General features: G+C 46.5%; 3 protein-coding genes across 3 annotated transcripts; 1 reads left to right on the forward strand and 2 right to left on the reverse strand.

Annotated features, from left to right (window-relative positions):
- Positions 1–1820: 1820 nt before the first annotated feature.
- chst6 (carbohydrate sulfotransferase 6) lies at positions 1821–7723 on the reverse strand. Its single transcript, XM_028987079.1, has 3 exons — positions 7433–7723; positions 6467–6514; positions 1821–4483 (listed from the first exon to the last, which is right to left on the reverse strand). Exon 3 carries the CDS (start codon positions 4457–4459, stop codon positions 3257–3259), a length of 1203 nt encoding a protein of 400 aa, XP_028842912.1. The 5' UTR covers positions 4460–4483; positions 6467–6514; positions 7433–7723; the 3' UTR covers positions 1821–3256.
- A 2610-nt stretch (positions 7724–10333) lies between these two features.
- tmem231 (transmembrane protein 231) lies at positions 10334–12821 on the reverse strand. The gene is made up of 6 exons (XM_028987323.1): positions 12308–12821; positions 12102–12230; positions 11414–11557; positions 11247–11328; positions 10825–10930; positions 10334–10608 (listed from the first exon to the last, which is right to left on the reverse strand). Exons 1-6 carry the CDS (start codon positions 12611–12613, stop codon positions 10446–10448), a joined length of 930 nt encoding a protein of 309 aa, XP_028843156.1. The 5' UTR covers positions 12614–12821; the 3' UTR covers positions 10334–10445.
- Positions 12822–13215: 394 nt separating this feature from the next.
- On the forward strand, positions 13216–17678 carry gabarapl2 (GABA(A) receptor-associated protein like 2). The gene is made up of 4 exons (XM_028986188.1): positions 13216–13391; positions 14586–14641; positions 15242–15414; positions 17148–17678. The coding sequence occupies exons 1-4, from the start codon at positions 13358–13360 to the stop codon at positions 17236–17238; spliced, it is 354 nt and encodes a 117-aa protein (XP_028842021.1). The 5' UTR covers positions 13216–13357; the 3' UTR covers positions 17239–17678.
- Positions 17679–18258: the final 580 nt, after the last annotated feature.

Genomic DNA, 18258 nt, shown 5'->3' on the forward strand with positions numbered 1-18258 from the left:
CAGTGGACTTTGGGGGGAGGGGGTTATCACCAGAGGGCAGCAGGGAGCTGCAGAGACACACACCTCAGCAAATGGTGGTTCATTTTTATCCCAATTAACTCTAGTCCTTTCCCTACCCTTGCTGTCCATCGGTTCCATTCCCTCCTCGGCCATGACAGATATATTTAAGTTTGCTATAGAAAGAACAAAAAGTACTGTTTGTTAATAAAGAATTGCATACTTTGATTTTGGTACTTTTTTGGCCAACTGTTTATGGGGCGGTCTGAACATAGTTTATATTTTATACTGCCTCAAAGTTGAATAAAAGCAACTAGTGCTGGATTTGATTTACATCAAGAAATTAAACTAAGTAACAGGGCAGTGGTGGCCTAGCGGTTAAGGAAGCAGCCCCATAATGAGAAGGTTGCCGGTTCGAATCTCGATCCGCCAAGGTGCCACTGAGATGCCACTGAGCAAAGCACCGTCCCCACACACTGCTCCCCAGGCGCCTGTCATGACTGCCCACTGCTCACCAAGGGTGATGGTTAAAAGCAGAGGACACATTACCTTGTGTCACCGTGTGCTGTGCTCAAAGTAAATTTAACATTTTTAGATGGGTAAGTAGATTTTTAGATGGGTGCTTTAATTTTACTTGAGTAGAATTTAAGCAAAGTAAAGATACTTAATTACATTTTTTCAATACTTTTTCCATTTATGTTTCTAAATTAATATGTTGTAATTGGTTGGGAAATCAACTACTAATTGCCATGGTACATGATGCCATCTGCAGACAATCCAAATGTGATCTTTGTTCCATACCTCTCAGGACCACACCCACTATCAAACCAAATGACAAATAAACTAGTGAATCAGACTGGTCCCCCTCCCTGAGTGTTATGACCACTTCCCACCAGTAGAGAGATGTCATGCACCATGAAAAGACTAGTAACACAAGCAGAAATCGCCCAGGGCTGCTTTTAATTCATGTGCTCACATTTCACCATAAACAGCACCGCAAAGTGGAACCATCTTTGCAAACATGTGTAGTGCTAAACCAGAAAACCAGGATAACCCAGGTGATCCACAAGTTCACCTTCTAAAACCATCGGGGGGGAGCAGGGAGTTGAGATGTATAATTAGAAAAGTGAGATACCGTGCCGATCTGCAGCTGACGCCCCTCTCATAGGATGAATGTCGCAATGCAAGACACAATATAGGTCATGGGGTGGTAGGCATTTGCCATCTGTCATGTCTTGACAGATGGCAGAAATCGAGAACAGGTCTATTAATCTATCAGCGTTTTGCCGCCAATAACTGGTAATTATTACAGTTCAGTCCCAGGAAATTCTATCTGGGGCAATGTTCAGGAATCCATGACACCCAAATCTTGAAGTTATTGAAACAAAAGACAACTAACATTAACAGTAAATGACATTTGATAGCTGTACAAGATTTCACGCACCAGGAAAGCAATATATCATAAGCTTATGCAATAAATACAAACTACAAAATACAAATGCATTGAGGTGGGGCTCTAATGAGAAAGTTTTAAAACTGCCATCTTTAGACGGAAGGAAAAAAGGAATTGAAAGGGACTGAGTGTTTTGGATGAAAAAGTTTGAGTGAAGAACTGCCCACTCTGACATTTGAACAGCCTGTTTATTCAGGGCTGGGTCCTTCTCAGGGGTTTCACAGAAACTGAGCCTCTGTCAGCTGTGTGAGCCAATAACTGTGAAAACGCCGTTTCATGTCATCCAATTTCCTTTAGAGGGTTACTATGACAACACGAGTACTTTATGGCAAACCGTTTTGGTGACATCACTGGTTATATTGTGAAATATAACAGGATTATTGCAGCAAAACTGAAACTGACATCAGCACACAGCATGATTTATTTAGTGTGTAATACAACTTTACAGTAAACAGACAAGTGCCATAAATAGTGCTATGTGTGATCTATAACACAACACTGCAGCATTTAATTTTTTTTGTGCTAAAAACATCCATGATATTAATAATAGGGGTCTCAAAGAAACCTGTATGCAAAATGAGCATATTAATGGTTACACTGTCATTTTCAATTCATTTATTAATAAAGACAACTCACAAATCATCCAAAAAAAAAGTAAGTGAATAAGATTGGAGCGTATATGAGCATATGAGAAAAAAGAATACCCTTCACTGTCCCACTGGCACGACTCCCATTTACAAACCAATCGCACATCATGTGCCATACAGTACAATCACCTGCATGTGAGCAAACACTCAAATACAAAATGATAACATTTAAATTAATAAAGGTCATGAACAATAAACGTGCTTCATGTAGAGCTTCCAAAATGTGCTTTTTTAACCCCATACTTGTACCTTGGTGAAAATGTTCTGGTAATACCTGCAAATGATCTGCACATATGTTATGGGTAGAATGTGTTCAGTGCAGTGTGTGTATGAATAGATGATTGCCTGAATGGGCATTTCTCATTTGCTTAGGTTTTTGCTGAGAGATCACCCATGGGCCACCTTCAGCTCACACACACACACTCACACATGCAAAGTCAGAACTTTACATAGACTCATTGTGGTAATGAATTTAAAAGCATTTTTAAAAGCAAAGTCTGTGCTAGGAAACCAACTAATTTAAATGAACTAATTCTTCCAAGAACAGAGGTCAGATATCCAGCCAAAAGCATCCGGTGGAGATGCAACTTGCAAATTTTAGTTTGTGTGTGTGTGTGTGTGCGTGTGTGTGTATAATGTTGTAAAAGACTCCATCAATTCCATGTGGAAGAGCACAGAGGAACATTTACAGGGAGGTGCGTGTCTTTGGTTTGTTCAGTTCTTTCAGTAGGTCATCGTGGAAATAAATGACATTTGATAATATAATATTATATGTGTGTGTGTGTGTGTGTGTGTACAGTATATATAAAGAAATCCAAACATCACATGCATTCAGAACCCTTCCGCACTCTACGTTCACAAAAATAAAGCATTCTGTTGATATAAGAATATTATTAACATGCTCCAGGTTATAGTTCTGCTGACCTGGTAAACGGTACCTACATATGAACTTTGCTTCTTTTCGGACTAATTCGCTTGGATAGGTCTCGGTTCCGCAGTGCACAACAGAACGTGACCCCAGCACATGGCCTCGGGGCTCCAGCTGCAGCACACCGGCCCTCTGCCAGCAGTAGGGCACGAGCGCCGAGGATCTGGCCCGTCGGCACCCTGCTTTCAGTTATTCCCGGGCATGGCGGGCGTGGCGAGGAGCGGGCATCGTCTACGCTCGGGTGGAGCGCTGGGTGGTTTTGGAGGGCAGCCAGGTGAACTTGAGCGCCTTACGCGGCCCCAGCACATCCACGTCCAGCTGGTGCTGCTCCGCCTCGCTCTCCACCAACCGGTAGCCCAGCAGCGACATGGCACTTTTGCACACGTTCTGGATGCGCTGCACCTTGTCGAAGGACAGCGAGGTGCGCCAGGCCCTGGACACGTCCTCGGCATTCCGGGACGTGATCTGGAAAGCCTCCTTCTTGGTGCCCTTGCCCTTGCCGTGGGTGATGCGGTAAATCCACTCCTGCAGCTCGTCCGTCATCTCCAGGCCGACGAACCGGTACATGGCCTCGATCTCCGCCAGCGGGTCGCGCACCACGTCCTCGTAGCGCACCATCTTGTAGCGTCCCTCCAGAAAGTCGGGGGACTTGAGCACGGCGGTCTCGTGGATGCGGACGTGGCTGCGGCACACCTCCTGCATGACCTGGTACTGTGTCTCCGGCACCCGGGCGTCCCCCTGCTCCAGGACCAGGGCGTTGTCCCTCAGCAGCGCCTTGGCGGACTGTTCGCGGGAGCGGGCCACCGCCCGCGGGTCCCGCACCAGGTGGACCACGCGCAGGTCCAGCGCCGGGTCCCGCAGCAGCGGGTAGAGCGACTCCAGCTCGAAGACGCGCACCTCCTTCAGCACCACGTGGCTGTGGGCGCGGCAGGCCTCCTCCACGCGGGCCAGGCCGCGCGCGTCGCAGCGGCGCGAGCACGCCGTCTGGTTGCTGAAGCCGCCGCGCGGCGTGAGGCCGCAGGCCGGCGGCGAGCAGAGCGCGCGGCTGTGGCTCCACATGAACAGCTGAGACACGTTGGGGCTGGGCGGGAGGTACGAGTCCATGACGGACAAGTCGCAGCGCAGCACGCTGCGCAGCAGGTCCCGCACGGCCATGCGCAGGCCGCGCGCCCCCGGCATGCGCAGCGTGCTCCACACGTGCCAGCCGGGCTCCATCAGGTAGAAGACGGACGGGTGCTGGCTGAACACCTGGCCCAGGAAGGAGGAGCCCGAGCGCCACGACGACAGCAGGAGCACGTGGACTTTGCTGTGGGACCGGGCCGAGCCGGGGACCGGGATGAGGTGGCTGTACCAGCCGAAGAACAGCACCATGGTGACGCCCTGCAGGAGCACCAGCGTGAGCAGCGCCGGCATGGTCAGCCTGCAGCGCAGCATTCTGGGAAAAGAGAAGGACCTCCCCTGCAGCGAGAAGAAAGATGGTGTGTTATTTCATGGATTGCACAAGCAGGAGCCTCCAGACGTGCAACATGTGACCGTGTGACCTGATGCTAAGAGAAGCTCAGCAGGATTTGTCACCCAGCTGGGCTGCATTACATGACATGTGTGCAATGACAAAAATGAGTTTCTGAACATGCATTGTATATACAGTGGGGGAAATTCAAAAAAGTAATAAAGTTGCATTTTCATGACAGAAATAAGTATTTAATATCGTATCAATCAGCAAGATTTCTGTCTCCCAGTTGTAATTTATGCAGGTAAGGATCTGACATTGGGAGCTTCTCAACTCGTTACTGTATAAAAGACACTCGTCCACAGAAGCAACCAATCTATCCAGACAAAGGGACGAGATTGTGGACCTACACAAGGCTGGAATGGCCAACAAGACCATCGCCAAGCAGCTGGGTGAGAAGGTGACAACTGTTTGTGCGATTATTCACAAATGGATGAACCATAAAATAACTGCCAGTGTCCCTTGGTCTGGAGCTCCACGTAAGACGATGAGAACGGTGTAGAACCAGAAGTACTCGGGAGGATCTCAAGGCAGATGGGACCGTAGACTAAGAAGACATTTGGTAACACACGACGTCGTGAAGGACTGAAATCCTGCAGCCCGCAAGGTCCCCCTGCTCAAGAGAGCACATGGACAGGTTCACCACTGAACATCTAAATGATTCGGAGGAGGACTGGGTGAAACTCATGCGGTCAGATGGGGCCAAAATTGAGCTTTTTGCCATCATCTCAACTTGCCGTGTTTGGAGGATGTGACTCCAAGACCACAGTCCCCACCATCAAGCATGGAGGCGGAAACATTATGCTTTGGGGGTGTTTTTCTGCCAGGGGGGACAGGACGAGTGCACCATGTCCAAAGGAGGATGCATGGAGCCATGTACCCTCGAATGTATAAGCATGGACTGTTCATGTATTGTTCTAACGCTCAGCTTCGGTCGTGGAACATTCAGACGCCTCCTCCACTCTGCCAGGGATTTCAAACGGCTTGGAGAGGACAGGGGACAAAATCCCCACCGAGAAACGCAGAGCCCCTGCCATGCCAATAAAGGTCTCGCCACAAAGAGGTCAAATTCATTTATAAATGTTTTTTTGTTGTTGTCGTAGTCCTGTCTTGCTGGGTCTTAAATAATTGAATATAGACACACACACACACACACACACACTTGCCTTACAGGACACAAGTATCTCTGTCCTGTGAACAGGACGCCGCGGCCCGAGTAGCTTCACACTGATCTCAGTCCCGCTTTTAGCCAGACAGACAGACAGACACGGCCTGCCACCCTTCCCAGCCCGCACGCCCCGTCCGTCCCCGAACTCTTCCCCCTTTGCACACAAACATCATCAAACACTGGAGTCTCCAGGTCAAACATTCCCGCCCTAAATCAGCCGCAGCACAGTTCGTGCAAACAGCGGCGTGTGTCCTGGTGACATTCCTACTCTGGATGAACCCCCACATTTCCACATCTCAGAAGCGCCCCCATAAATAAAAGGCCAGACCAACAGCGAGGTCGGCCGGGTGATCTGGGGGTCCAGTCTGCCTGGATGGTGATGGTGATGGTGATGGTGAGGGAGGAAGATTGGAGATAAGTGTCCTGTTTACAGAATTACAGTCTTTTTTAGAAGGTTTGTGAACATATGAACTGATAAATAAACGTGTTTTATTCATCTCGCTGCTACGCTGTAGAAGTTCCATCACGCTGCTGCTGGAAAAACTCCTCGTTTTATCTCCACCTCGGAAAGTCGGAGCGGCGCAGCACACGTGGGGAAACGCGAGTGGATCTTACACGGAGAATTCTCCTGGTTCCTCCTGGACCAGCGGGACACACGCGACCAGACGAGGACTGACGACCGTGACGAAGCGACACGAGGCGTAAAAAAGGAAGGAAAAAAGAGGAAGAAGAAGAAAGAGAGAGAAACGCGGCTCCTACTCACACAGCCTCTCTGTCACCTCCTGTCCGCCGCCGCCGTGAGACGTGGCCGCTGTCCGCCGGTGTCCGGGAGGAGGAGGAGGAGGAGGAGGAAGAGGAGGAGGGGAGGGAGGAGGGGGAGGAGGAAGAGGAGGAGGAGAAGGAGGGTGAGGGTGAGGAAGGAAGAGGAGGAGGAAGAGGAGTGGGAGGGGGAGGGGGGGAAGAGGAGGAGGAGGGGGTGAGGAAGAGGAGGAGGAAGAGGAGGGGGAGGAGGAAGAGGAGGAGGAGAAGGAGGGTGAGGGTGAGGAGGAGAAAGAGGAGGGAGAGTATAAGAAAGGAAGAGGAGGAGGAAGAGGAGTGGGAGGGGGAGGAGGGGGAAGAGGAGGGGGAGGAAGAGGAGGAGGGTGAGGAGGGGGTGAGGGTGAGGAGGAGAAAGAGGAGGGAGAGTATAAGGAAGGAAGAGGAGGAGGAAGAGGAGTGGGAGGGGGAGGAGGGGGAAGAGGAGGGGGAGGAAGAGGAGGAGGGTGAGGAGGGGGTGAGGGTGAGGAGGAGGAAGAGGAGGGTGAGGAGGGGGTGAGGGTGAGGAGAAGGAAGAGGAGGGGGGGAAGAGGAGGGGGAGTAAGAGGAGGAGGGTGAGGAGGAGGGGGTGAGGAAGAGGAGGGGGTGAGGGTGAGGAGGAGGAAGAGGAGGGTGAGGAGGGGGTGAGGGTGAGGAGAAGGAAGAGGAGGGGGGGAAGAGGAGGGTGAGGAGGAGGGGGTGAGGAAGAGGAGGGTGAGGAGGGGGTGAGGGTGAGGAGGAGGAAGAGGAGGGTGAGGAGAAGGAAGAGGAGGGGGGGAAGAGGAGGGGGTGAGGAAGAGGAGGAGGAAGAGGGTGAGAAGGAGGAAGAGGAGGGTGAGGAAGAGGAGGAGGAAGAGGAGGGTGATTGAGGGGGAGGTGGAGGAGGGCACGGATTTGATTAAAGTCTCATGATCCCTTGTCCAGATATTCCTACCTGATCACGAGACGGGACGGCAGGCTGAGAGGGGCAGAAAAAGATGAAAAATGTCACGACGACGTGAGCAGGCCACCAGACTGTCCGGCCATGACATCATCGCCCTGAGAGATGTACGTCGTGTCCTCTACCTGCAGGGCGTCTCTTGTCCGTTACTGTTTAATTCCGTTACTGTGTTTCAGCCACAGCCGTCGTGACAGGAACCAGCGTCACGTGCATCCTGTGTACTGCGGACCGCTTCCTTTCCGTACGCGGATTTCTGCTCTCCCGGCCGGCCCAGACGAGCCTGGTGAGCTCATGCTTGGAGGAGAACTGGCGTCGTGGGACACGGTCGTGGGACACGGCCCCGCCTCGTTCGCCACAGTTAAAATATAACTAGCGTTAAAGCACTTCCATTACCAGCAAAATGAAAGCAGGGTCGAGAAGAACAGATGAAGGGGAGGAGATGACCTTGAACTACTGAAAAATATCTAAACAGAGAGTAGCAAATTCATTTTTTCCTTTTCCGTTAATGGTTTAATAAAAGCCCACGGGATACACACACCTGCAACCGGCTTACATCAGCATGGGCCAAGCTCTGGAAAAAGGGGGGTGGTCGGAGGTTCAAACCCCACTTACTAGCATTGTCTCCCAGGGCAAGACACTTAACCCTGAGTGTCTCCAGGGGGACTGTCCCCGTCACTACTGACTGTAAGTCATCTGATAAAAGCCGTGAAATGTGGAACATTTACATTTACAGCTGCTGTCAGACGCCCTTACAGTCAGTATTTACAGGGACGGTCACCCTGGAGACACTCAGGGTTCGGTTTACATTTTACATTTACAGCATTTACCAGACGCCCTTATCCAGAGCGACTTACAGTCAGTAGTTACAGGGACAGTCCCCCCCTGGAGACACTCAGGGTTAAGTGTCTTGCTCAGGGACACAATGGTAGTAAGTGGGATTTGAACCTGTGATTCACAATCACATTTATATTTACAGAATATGGCAGAAGCTCTTATCCAGAAGAACTTACAAACGTGCTATAATACATCTGTGATTTAGTTTAGTGGTGGTAGTAGTCTAGTGGGTAACACACTCGCCTGTGAACCAGAAGACCCAGGTTCAAACCCCACTTACTACCATTGTGTCCCTGAGCAAGACACTTAACCCTGAGTTGCTCCAGGGGGGACTGTCCCTTTAACTACTGATTGTAAATCGCTCTGGATGTTTTAAATGTAGTTTAATGATTAAAATGCTGACCCTGCGTCAGCACTTTGAATATGATGCGGGCAGCTCCAGGAAGCCAGTGGCGGTGGGAGAATTTGAGACGGGTGATAACAAGCCGTGCCGCAGCGTTCTGGGTCGGCTGGAGAGGCGGAGCAGCCAGGACGGAGTTGGAGACGACCAGAGCTGTGTGGATAGAAACGGACAACGCTTTCTAATGTTGTAGAGAAGGAACTGACACAAGCAAGAAGTAATCACAAAGTTATCAAAAGATGGTGATGAACGTAGATTCGGTGTTACTACTACGTCTCTGAATGGAACAGTCAGAGCTGTGTGAGGTTGATCTGTTCTGGAGGTCCCGTACATCCTAATATCTTGCGAAGGCAAATGCAGCAACTACTCTGTGAGCTATTTTTTTATTTAGTCTCACAGTGAGGACAGTTTGGTATCTTATGCCGTGTGACAGCAGTGTTTTGGTGATTTTTAAATGAAAATTTTATGACGTCAAGCTAGCAGTTCACAATGAAAGGATCAGAATCAGAAAACTTTCATGGTAAGAAAGATCCGAATAAAAGTATCCACAGTTGCATAAGACCTTGTGCACTGTTTAGACAGTGGACTGAACCAATGGATGGCTGACAGAGGGGTCTGCTATGGAACACTCCACCACGTATCAAAGCAGGCAAGAGCTTCGACCTTGGTTCGGTTGTGGAGTTACTCCTGCTTTCAGCAGATGTGTTGAATGAAGTTGTGGTTTTGATCTGGATACACACTCGGAATAAAAAATTTAAAAAAAGAGTAGAAACAGAGGACTGCTTAGACTCAAAAGAAAGCCAAAAGAGTATTAACAAATGTATGAAACTAAAACACAACCAGCCGAGTGGTTGCATCGCTCATCTTTGGCGAAGGTTTGATTCTCACCGGACACACATTCATTCTTACAGGGCAGTGGCCTAGCGGATAAAGTCCCATGGGGCAAGGGGACTCACGAGTGTATCACTTCACTTTCAGGAGTTACAATTCGGCCTGATGAGTTTTAGTTAAATGATCCTCTGGTCTTAGGTTTTACAAACCATTTAATTCCATGATGACAAAGAATACCAAGGAAACCTGATATTGCAAAATTGCCAACAGAGCATGGCAGATCACAATAAAGGTGTTTTAAATGCCTGAATGTGCTAATGCCTTTTTCAAGGAAAAAGACAATGGTGCATTTAAATAAAAAAAAAAATGAAATGTGTTCTCGACCTGGTCTGAAAGGAGTCAGACTCATACTGGCTCACAGAAATAAATGTAGATCATTGATGCCACATTGGCATGGATGATTCCGTCATTTAATGCATCAATTTTCTTTCTGATTAGTTTGGTTGGCAGCAGTTTCAACCCATTCGCTTTTATTTGGATGGACATATATTCTTGTTGAGAGTAAAATGTGAGAAAGAGCAGCATTTCCCTCTCTGACCAATAAAAACCTTTCACAACATCCTTCTCTAGTCTTCCTATGCCTCTCTGAGACAATCACTTATTTTCTAATGTTAACATACACATGTGGGTGTTCTTGACTGTCCCACAGGAGGTCAGACGGATTCAATTGTTCAAGTGTTTGAATCAAATGAATAATTTACAACTGGAACTATAATATTTTTTCTAGCATTTGTCTGTTCTCTACTGAGCAGAAAGAAAATGTACACAAATTCTGTTATACATATTTATTGTACCAAAATGTGAACAGCTACAATATCTCCATACATGTATTAACAGTCCTTTTGGAAGTTGTCACCTAAATATCAGCTCTGCAGTGCGACCTCAGGACCTGTGCTGTTTCCACAAAGGTATTGGCACGGTGACCAGAACCTGGTTCTGGAAGACGAAGGTCTGTATACGCTCAAAGATCCACAGAAAGATGACCAGCACACTGACGTACTGTATCCAGGCAAACTTGATCATCTCCCAGAACCCAGGCCGATAGGTGGCGGCTTGGAATCAAGGAAACAACTCTGCGCTCATTCAGATAAATTTATGTATGGACACGGGTCGTCATTTGTTCCACAAAACCTGAACGTGTGTGTAGTATCCCAGTGTACTCGTCTGATTCAGTGAATGCTGAACCTCCTGTGCACTAGAACACACACACACACACACACACTTATTTAAAACCATAGGGACATATATATTAAAAGGATATCTGATCGTTTCCACAGGGTAGCGCACCTCAGCCCTGATCTGAAAGGGAGCGTTTGCAGCTCGTCCCACGGTCCAAACAGGACTGGGACAAGAGAAGACTGTAGTCACTGCAGAGAGACAGGAGAGGGGAAAAGAAACATGAGCACTAATGAAAGTGAAACTCAAGCTGGCGGCTGAGTGGTGAAACGTAAGTCCCTAAACGTGAACCTCAACCCAGCTCCGAGATCCTAACCCCAACGCATCGCATGACAGAATTAGATGTCACAATGATTCATTTTTACACGTCAGAAAAACAGTTCTACAATCGCACGTCTTCAGATACTTTGTGTATTAATTATGTAAGAACATGAGTACATGTGCGCACGGTGTTCATATAGCCATACACACAGACTGAAACGCACAAAAAAAAGGGTCTGTTCTTACAATTCCTCTGCTGGTAGGCTCCAATGATACTGGCCAAATCATAGGCACTTGCAAAAGGACTGCCTCCATCGATCACTGAGATCTATTGAAAAAAAGCACAACAGATCAGTGGAAAAGGATGACATGGAGTCGGGTTGCACTGAGTGGGCGAGAGGCAGCAGACTCACATTATACACAGTGTGCAGGCCACGGTGAGGGAGCGGTTCTCTTTGCTGAAGGCGCAGATCACCACTGACAAAAAGTCGAGAGCCAGGGACCGAGGATGAGTGTTGCACAAACGCAAGAGTCTGCATGACAACGGTGGACATCCTCTAGAGGGAAAAATGACGATACAGTACATGGATTATTGATGCCCCTGTCTGAGACGCGACCAAAAAAACGCCACCCCGTACTGCATGTCACTGTATGTGATCTTTCCAGTCAAACGTTTGCACGCCTACTCACTGTTGCTATGGAGACTATGAGGAGGCTACCTAAAAAGTTAAGTAATACCTAATACTGGAACCAAAAAAGCAGCAACAAGGAACTCTCTCAAGACGGAAAAACCTAGAATTGTGAAAAGCTGTCAGAATTATGGAGTATTTTTGTTTTGAGTAATAGTTTCATGGTTTCGAGTTTTGTTCTACATTGTGTATATAGTCAGAAATGAGTAGTGGTGTGCAACATTTGACTGGTACCGTACTCTAATAGTTCTATAGGACAAAATGTGTACATTCATGTTTTAAATTTTTTTTTAAAGCAAGGTAGATGAAGTGACTGTGAGGACGCTGGTCTTCATCTCATGGTTTTGGTGGAACTGGTTTAGCAGGTGGCACCAGCAGCATGATCATGGCACATCGGCCCCAGTCTACGTACAAACAACTGGTAGGAGAAAGCAAGCAGAAGCTGGGCGCTGTACGCCTCCTCTTCCGGCTTCAGTGGAAGGTCCAGCTGGAGGTCCAAGCGGTCCATCTTCCCGTCCTGGTTCCGATCCTCCTCACGGACCTGCACAGTAACCACACACGGTCACGTGTTAGCAGAGGGGTTAAAAAAAAAAAAAAAAAAAGAAAGCAGGCGCGTACCGAGACCACCGGGATGCGCAGGCTGCTGCCCAGCAGCCGGTTGAAGTTGGGGAAGGTGCTCCAGGCCACGTAGTCGCCACGGCCGCTGGTCGCCGCCAGCAGCAGGATCTGGTACTGGAAGCGGACAGTCGGCTGCTCCTCGTACGCGCTGCGCTTCAGCCAGAAACCTTGGCTTCTGTACGCCACCAGGAGGGGGGAGATGTAGGTCAGGCAAAGCACCACGACGGCGAACAGCGTGGCTTTGGTGCAGACGCCGGTTCTGTATCTGATCAGAGCCGGGTGCGAGTAAACGTCGTAAAAAGCCATCGCGGGGCCTGTTTTAGAACGCCGTGCGGACCCCTGACTTTAACCCGCCATGGCGGCTCCACGGCTGCACAACAAAACGCAACTACTCTTCAGTATGTGGAGGACTACGGCGTTGTTTATCCGAACTTCCTGTAGTCTTCGTGGCGTCCAAGCGTTACCATGGTCGCGCCGCCAGGAAATGAGAGCACTCCACGCATGCGCACTGCCCTCTTCCGGTTGTGGTGGTCATCAGGGTGCTTCAAAATGTGTTTTTTTTTCTAGAATGCTAAATACGGGAATTGTTATTGTTGTCCTGTCCTTACGTGTGTACACGTTTCATTTGATCATATGCATAACCATGTTTGTTTATATGTACAAATCTTCAATAAAAGTGTTTACAAGCTCAGGCATATTTCTGGTTTCCCATATAGATAAATTAAAAGCAAATAAAATGTAAAAAAAAAACTATCCAGAAGGAATGTAATGAATTAATAAATAAACATTAATGGGAGCGCGAACTACCGTGAAAAGGAAGATAAGGACGCAAATAGCAAGACTAGCAAGAAAGCCGCGCCACCTCCTCGGCGCAAACTGTCGGCACGCCTGGTGACGTCACCGACGCGGGGCGGGGCTGGACTGTTGACGTTTCGCTTTTGTTTTTGTTCCGCTATTCCAGCCTCTTCTAATCGCGGACGCGCAGCCTGCACTTTTTATACGTTTTGTACAATTTCCGAATTAACCAAGGAGCACCAGGAGCCTGGCAAGATGAAATGGATGTTTAAAGAGGACCATTCCCTGGGTAAAGGGAGCTCGTTTTATCCTTGTCAACCCGGCTCGTGTAGCGGGCCTGCTAATTCCCTCTCCCTTCGTCTTGTGACAGCCCTTCGTTTGTTTCGTGCAATAGTCGAATCTTTAAAATAAGTACAAATCCGTTTCATGAGCCAGCCGCCATGTAGCCACGCATACACGCCGTGTGTGGTCAGGTTTAGCGAAATAGGCGTAAATACCCGCAAATGCGATCAATATTCATAGCTATCGTGTTCAGGGCCTTTATTTCATGTCAGCTGTTTAAAATAAGACACGTCTCGTGTATTTGACATTTTTACCCTTTATTTAGTCAGACAGCCACACCCACTGATTGTGAAGCGTGTTTGGAAACGGATGATCAGAGTATTGTAGGCCTGCTCTGACCTGCTGGGAATGGAGTTCGTGGCCCAGCGCCCAGTCCATTTCCCAGACGTCTTAAATCACGTTTATTGCCATTCAGAAAGTTCCTTGTTCTTCACGCGAAAGAAAAAGGTGAACCGAAATATTATATATAAAATAAGCAAAGTGATTGTCATTGTGAAGCACAGCACACGGTGACACAACGAAATGTGTTCTCTGCTTTTAACCAGTGTGTGGGGACGGTGCTTTGCTCAGTGGCACTTTGGCTGTCCAAGATTCAAACCAGCAACCTTCTGAACGTTGGAAATAGTTAAACCCAAATTTGCTGATGGACACCATATTCCATTCATCAACCGCCATGTCCAGCTACAACATGAACACTGTGGAACCAATGTCTGATTTTTCATCAGTTTTAATGGACGAAACATTTGTTGTGACAGATCTATTTGGGCAAATAATAAATATTGCCGATACTATTTTATTTTCAGCTCATGAAAGAGCTAGGTATCCTGTGCAGCACTGATAAAAATAATCATTGCATGTTTTATGCCATGTTAGATATTATAGATAATGGACATTTTCTGCAGAAATAATAAGTAATGAAGAATTCAATATTGGCTCAACCTTTATGATCATCGTACTCGCTGTGTGCCTGTCTTTTTTTTTTTTTTTTTCATGGCCTATGATTCAGATTAAGGTAAATAGTAGGTATATGCTGGATTAATGAATCTGACAGAATTCCTTTATAATCATAATGCTCAAAGTAAATGTTTAATGAGGTAATGAGACGTTAAGCAGTCTGTGCTGACTGTTGTGCTTTCCACAGAACACAGATGTGTGGAGTCTGCCAAAATCCGCAACAAGTATCCTGACAGAGTTCCGGTGAGTACGGGGACTCTGAGGAGATCAGGCTCTCCTTATGCAGCCATGAGATATTTATCTAGGGATTGTCCAAATTTGTTTAGGATTTTACTACTTTTGTGAGGTTTTACTAATTGTTCTCAATCTGTCCATTGTTCTCAATCTATCCCAACCTGTCCATTGCATATAAACCACAGAGTAAGAAACAGAAAAAAAACGAAGCTACTTTCTGCTAGTGTATAAAAGCAAGTGTGTTGGGAAAGATTTGACGATTGGTTGACTAGATGTTATATTATAGTGTTGTAATGAAAATTGCCGATAAATCCTCTCCAGGACTGCTTTAGGGGTGTGTGGCGACAGTAGTAGGACATTTACATTTACGGCACTTATCAGACACCCTTATCCAGAGCGACTTACAATCAGTAGTTACAAGGACAGTCTCCCTGGAGCAACTTAGGGTTAAGTGTCTTGCTCAGGGACACAATGGTAGTAATCGTGATTCTGGTTCATAGGCGAGTGTGTTACCCACTAGGCTACTACCACCCGTAGGACTATTTACCTTCAAACAAACAATCATATTCCACAATTCAGATAAAACGAATGGTGTTATGTGACCACCAGGTCATAGTGGAGAAGGTGTCAGGCTCCCAAATCGTGGACATTGACAAGAGAAAGTACCTGGTGCCCTCTGACATCACTGTTGCTCAGTTCATGTGGATCATTCGAAAGCGAATCCAGTTGCCTTCGGAGAAGGCCATCTTCCTCTTCGTGGACAAGACAGTCCCACAGTCCAGGTGAGGGTGAACAGGAACTAGACAGTGATCCACAATTTACAATGGGTGGGAAATAGCATTGCCCATATTTCTGACATAATAAGAAGAGTTGATCATACAATTTGAATTGTTCGCATAGCCTTTGATGCATTGACAACACTGCCCTGCATTACATTTTGAAACCTTCAGAAAAAAACATGTTTGTTACGTCTGTGGAAGTTTCACCACAGCAAAGCAGGGCCAGAGAAAAATAATGAATAAAAAATATATATTTTGGAATGACAGTAGGCAACCAATACCTCTGGTGAATACAGTGGGTATTCTGACACCCTTAGATTTTTCACTCATTGTTATATTGCAGCCATTTACAGCCATTATTTCAGTAATGTTTTTCCTCATTAATGTACACACAGAACCCCATATTGGCAGAAAAACACAGAACTAAGAAAATCTGAAATATCACATGGTCTTAAGAATTCAGACCCTTTGCTCAGTATTTAGTAGATGCTCCCTTTTGATCTAATACAGCCATGAGTCTTTTGGGGGAAAATTCAACAAGTTTTTGGGGATCCTCTGCCATTCCTCCTTGCAAATCCTCTCTAGTTCTGGCAGGTTAGATGGTAAACGTTGGTGAACAGCCATTTTTAGATCTCTCCAGAGATGCTCGATTGCGTTTAAGTCAGGGCTCTGGCTGGGCCATTCAAGAACAGTCATGGAGTTGTTGTGAAGCCACTCCTTCATTGTTTGCTTAGGGTCATTGTCTTGTTGGAAGGTAAAAGGTTTTAGTCCAGGATATCCCTGTACTTGGCCACATTCATCTTTCCCTCGATTGCAACCAGTCATTCTGTCCCTTCAGCTGCAAAACACCCCACAGCATGATGCTGCCACCACCATGCTTCACTGTTGGGACTGTATTGGGCAGGTGATGAGCAGTGCCTGGTTTTCTCCACACATACCGCTTAGAATTAGGGCCAAAAAGTTCTATCTTTGTCTCATCAGACCAGATAATTTTATTTCTCACCATCTTGGAGTTTCTTCAGGTGTCTTGCACTGAGGAGAGTATTCCATTGGGCCACTCTGCCATAAAACCCCGACTGGTGGAGGGCTGCAGTGACAGTTGACATTCTACAACTTTCTCCCATCTCCCAACTGCATCTCTGGAGCTCAGCCACAGTGATCTTTGGGTTCTTTACCTCTCTCACCAAGGCTCTTCTCCCCCAAAGGCTGAGTTTGGCTGGACTGCCAACTCTAGGAAGAGTTCTGGTCGTTCCAAACATCTTCCATTTAAGGATTATGGAGGCCATTGTGGTCTTAGGAACAGTAGAGTGCAGTAGAAATATACAGGGTTGTGGCTTTCCTAATCAAGTCCAATCAGTATAATCAAACAGAGCTGGACTCAAATGAAGGTGTAGAATATGGGGTACTGTCTGTACATTTAATGAGGAAAAAAAGAACTTGAATTATTTTAGCAAATGGCTGCAATTTAACAAAGGGTGACAAATTTTAGGGGGTCTGAATATTTTCCATACCCACTGTACTTCTGAATACTTCTAGTGAATGCTTCTGCAAAATCTACGAAAATCTCCCTAATGTAGCCTCTGCTATAAGACCAGAAGTTCGGACATATTTTAATCAATATTTCATATTCTGAATGAATATTTGAATACTCAAACCCATTCAATACAAATAGCTTTTTGAAAATTTTGAAAAATGTTGGTGCTGAGATGTGTGTGATCTCATTTTATCCCCAACAGCCTGACAATGGGACAGTTGTATGACAGAGAGAAGGATGAAGATGGCTTTTTGTATGTTGCCTACAGTGGGGAGAACACATTTGGATTTTAACGGCCTTCGCAGGAGAATCTTCACACACCCTCTCTGCTCAACCCCACACACACACTCGCATACACTCGCTACCCTTCACCCTCATGTCCTCTCATCAGGCTTAAAAGGTACTCTGGTTGGGATGATGTGCAGAACGTCACCTCGCCATGCTTCAGGATGCATCTGTATCTCTAAAATATAACTTCTATCACTGTATTGTTACAAAGATCTAGACTGGTTTATTCAAGCATAGTGGGGGAATCAGAAATGCTTGTGAAAGGTATTGCAGTATTTTAGGTGCTTAATGTTGATGTTTTCACTGTAATATTCAACTTTTAATGTTTTAATTTATGAATTGTTTGATTTTTTTTTTCTCTATAGAGTAAAAATAGTATATTTAAGAAAAACTATTGAAAAGGTAAGGTAGCTGGATGACCTAACCAATAAAAATACACAAATTACTTTTGTTTCCTGCTTTGTTGTACGGGTGCCAGTCAGCTTTTCAGCATTGGTACAGGTCAGTGGAAGTTTACCATGGCAAACTATTAACTAACATCTATTGTAAAATTTCACTAATCACGGGTTATTATAAAGGTGTCACACACTATAATCAATAGTTTCCACAAGCCCTGCTCATTTCTGGGTCATTCTTTTTCTGACTGAAAACCATGTAAAAACATGTGAGGTTATATACGGTCGTGGCCAAAAGTTTTGAGGATGACACACATACTGGTTTGCTGCTTCCGTTTTTCATTATGGGTATTTATGAAGAGTAATCAGATGAACTGCAAAGTCCCTCTTTGCCATGAAAATGAACTTAATCCCCCCAAAAAAACATTTCCACTGCATTTCAGCCCTGGAACAAAAGGACCTGCTGAGATCATTTCATTGATCCTCTAGTTATACACTCTAGTGAGAGTGTTGAGGAGCACGAGGCTGGAGATCATTCTGTCCTGCTGACTGAGTTAAAATAGCAGACTGGACGCTTTAAAATGAGGGTGATGCTTGAAATCCTTCTTCTTCCTCTGTTAACCATGGTTA

This window comes from Denticeps clupeoides, chromosome 7 (assembly GCF_900700375.1).
Source record: "Denticeps clupeoides chromosome 7, fDenClu1.1, whole genome shotgun sequence".
Classification (NCBI taxonomy): Eukaryota; Metazoa; Chordata; class Actinopteri; order Clupeiformes; family Denticipitidae; genus Denticeps; species Denticeps clupeoides.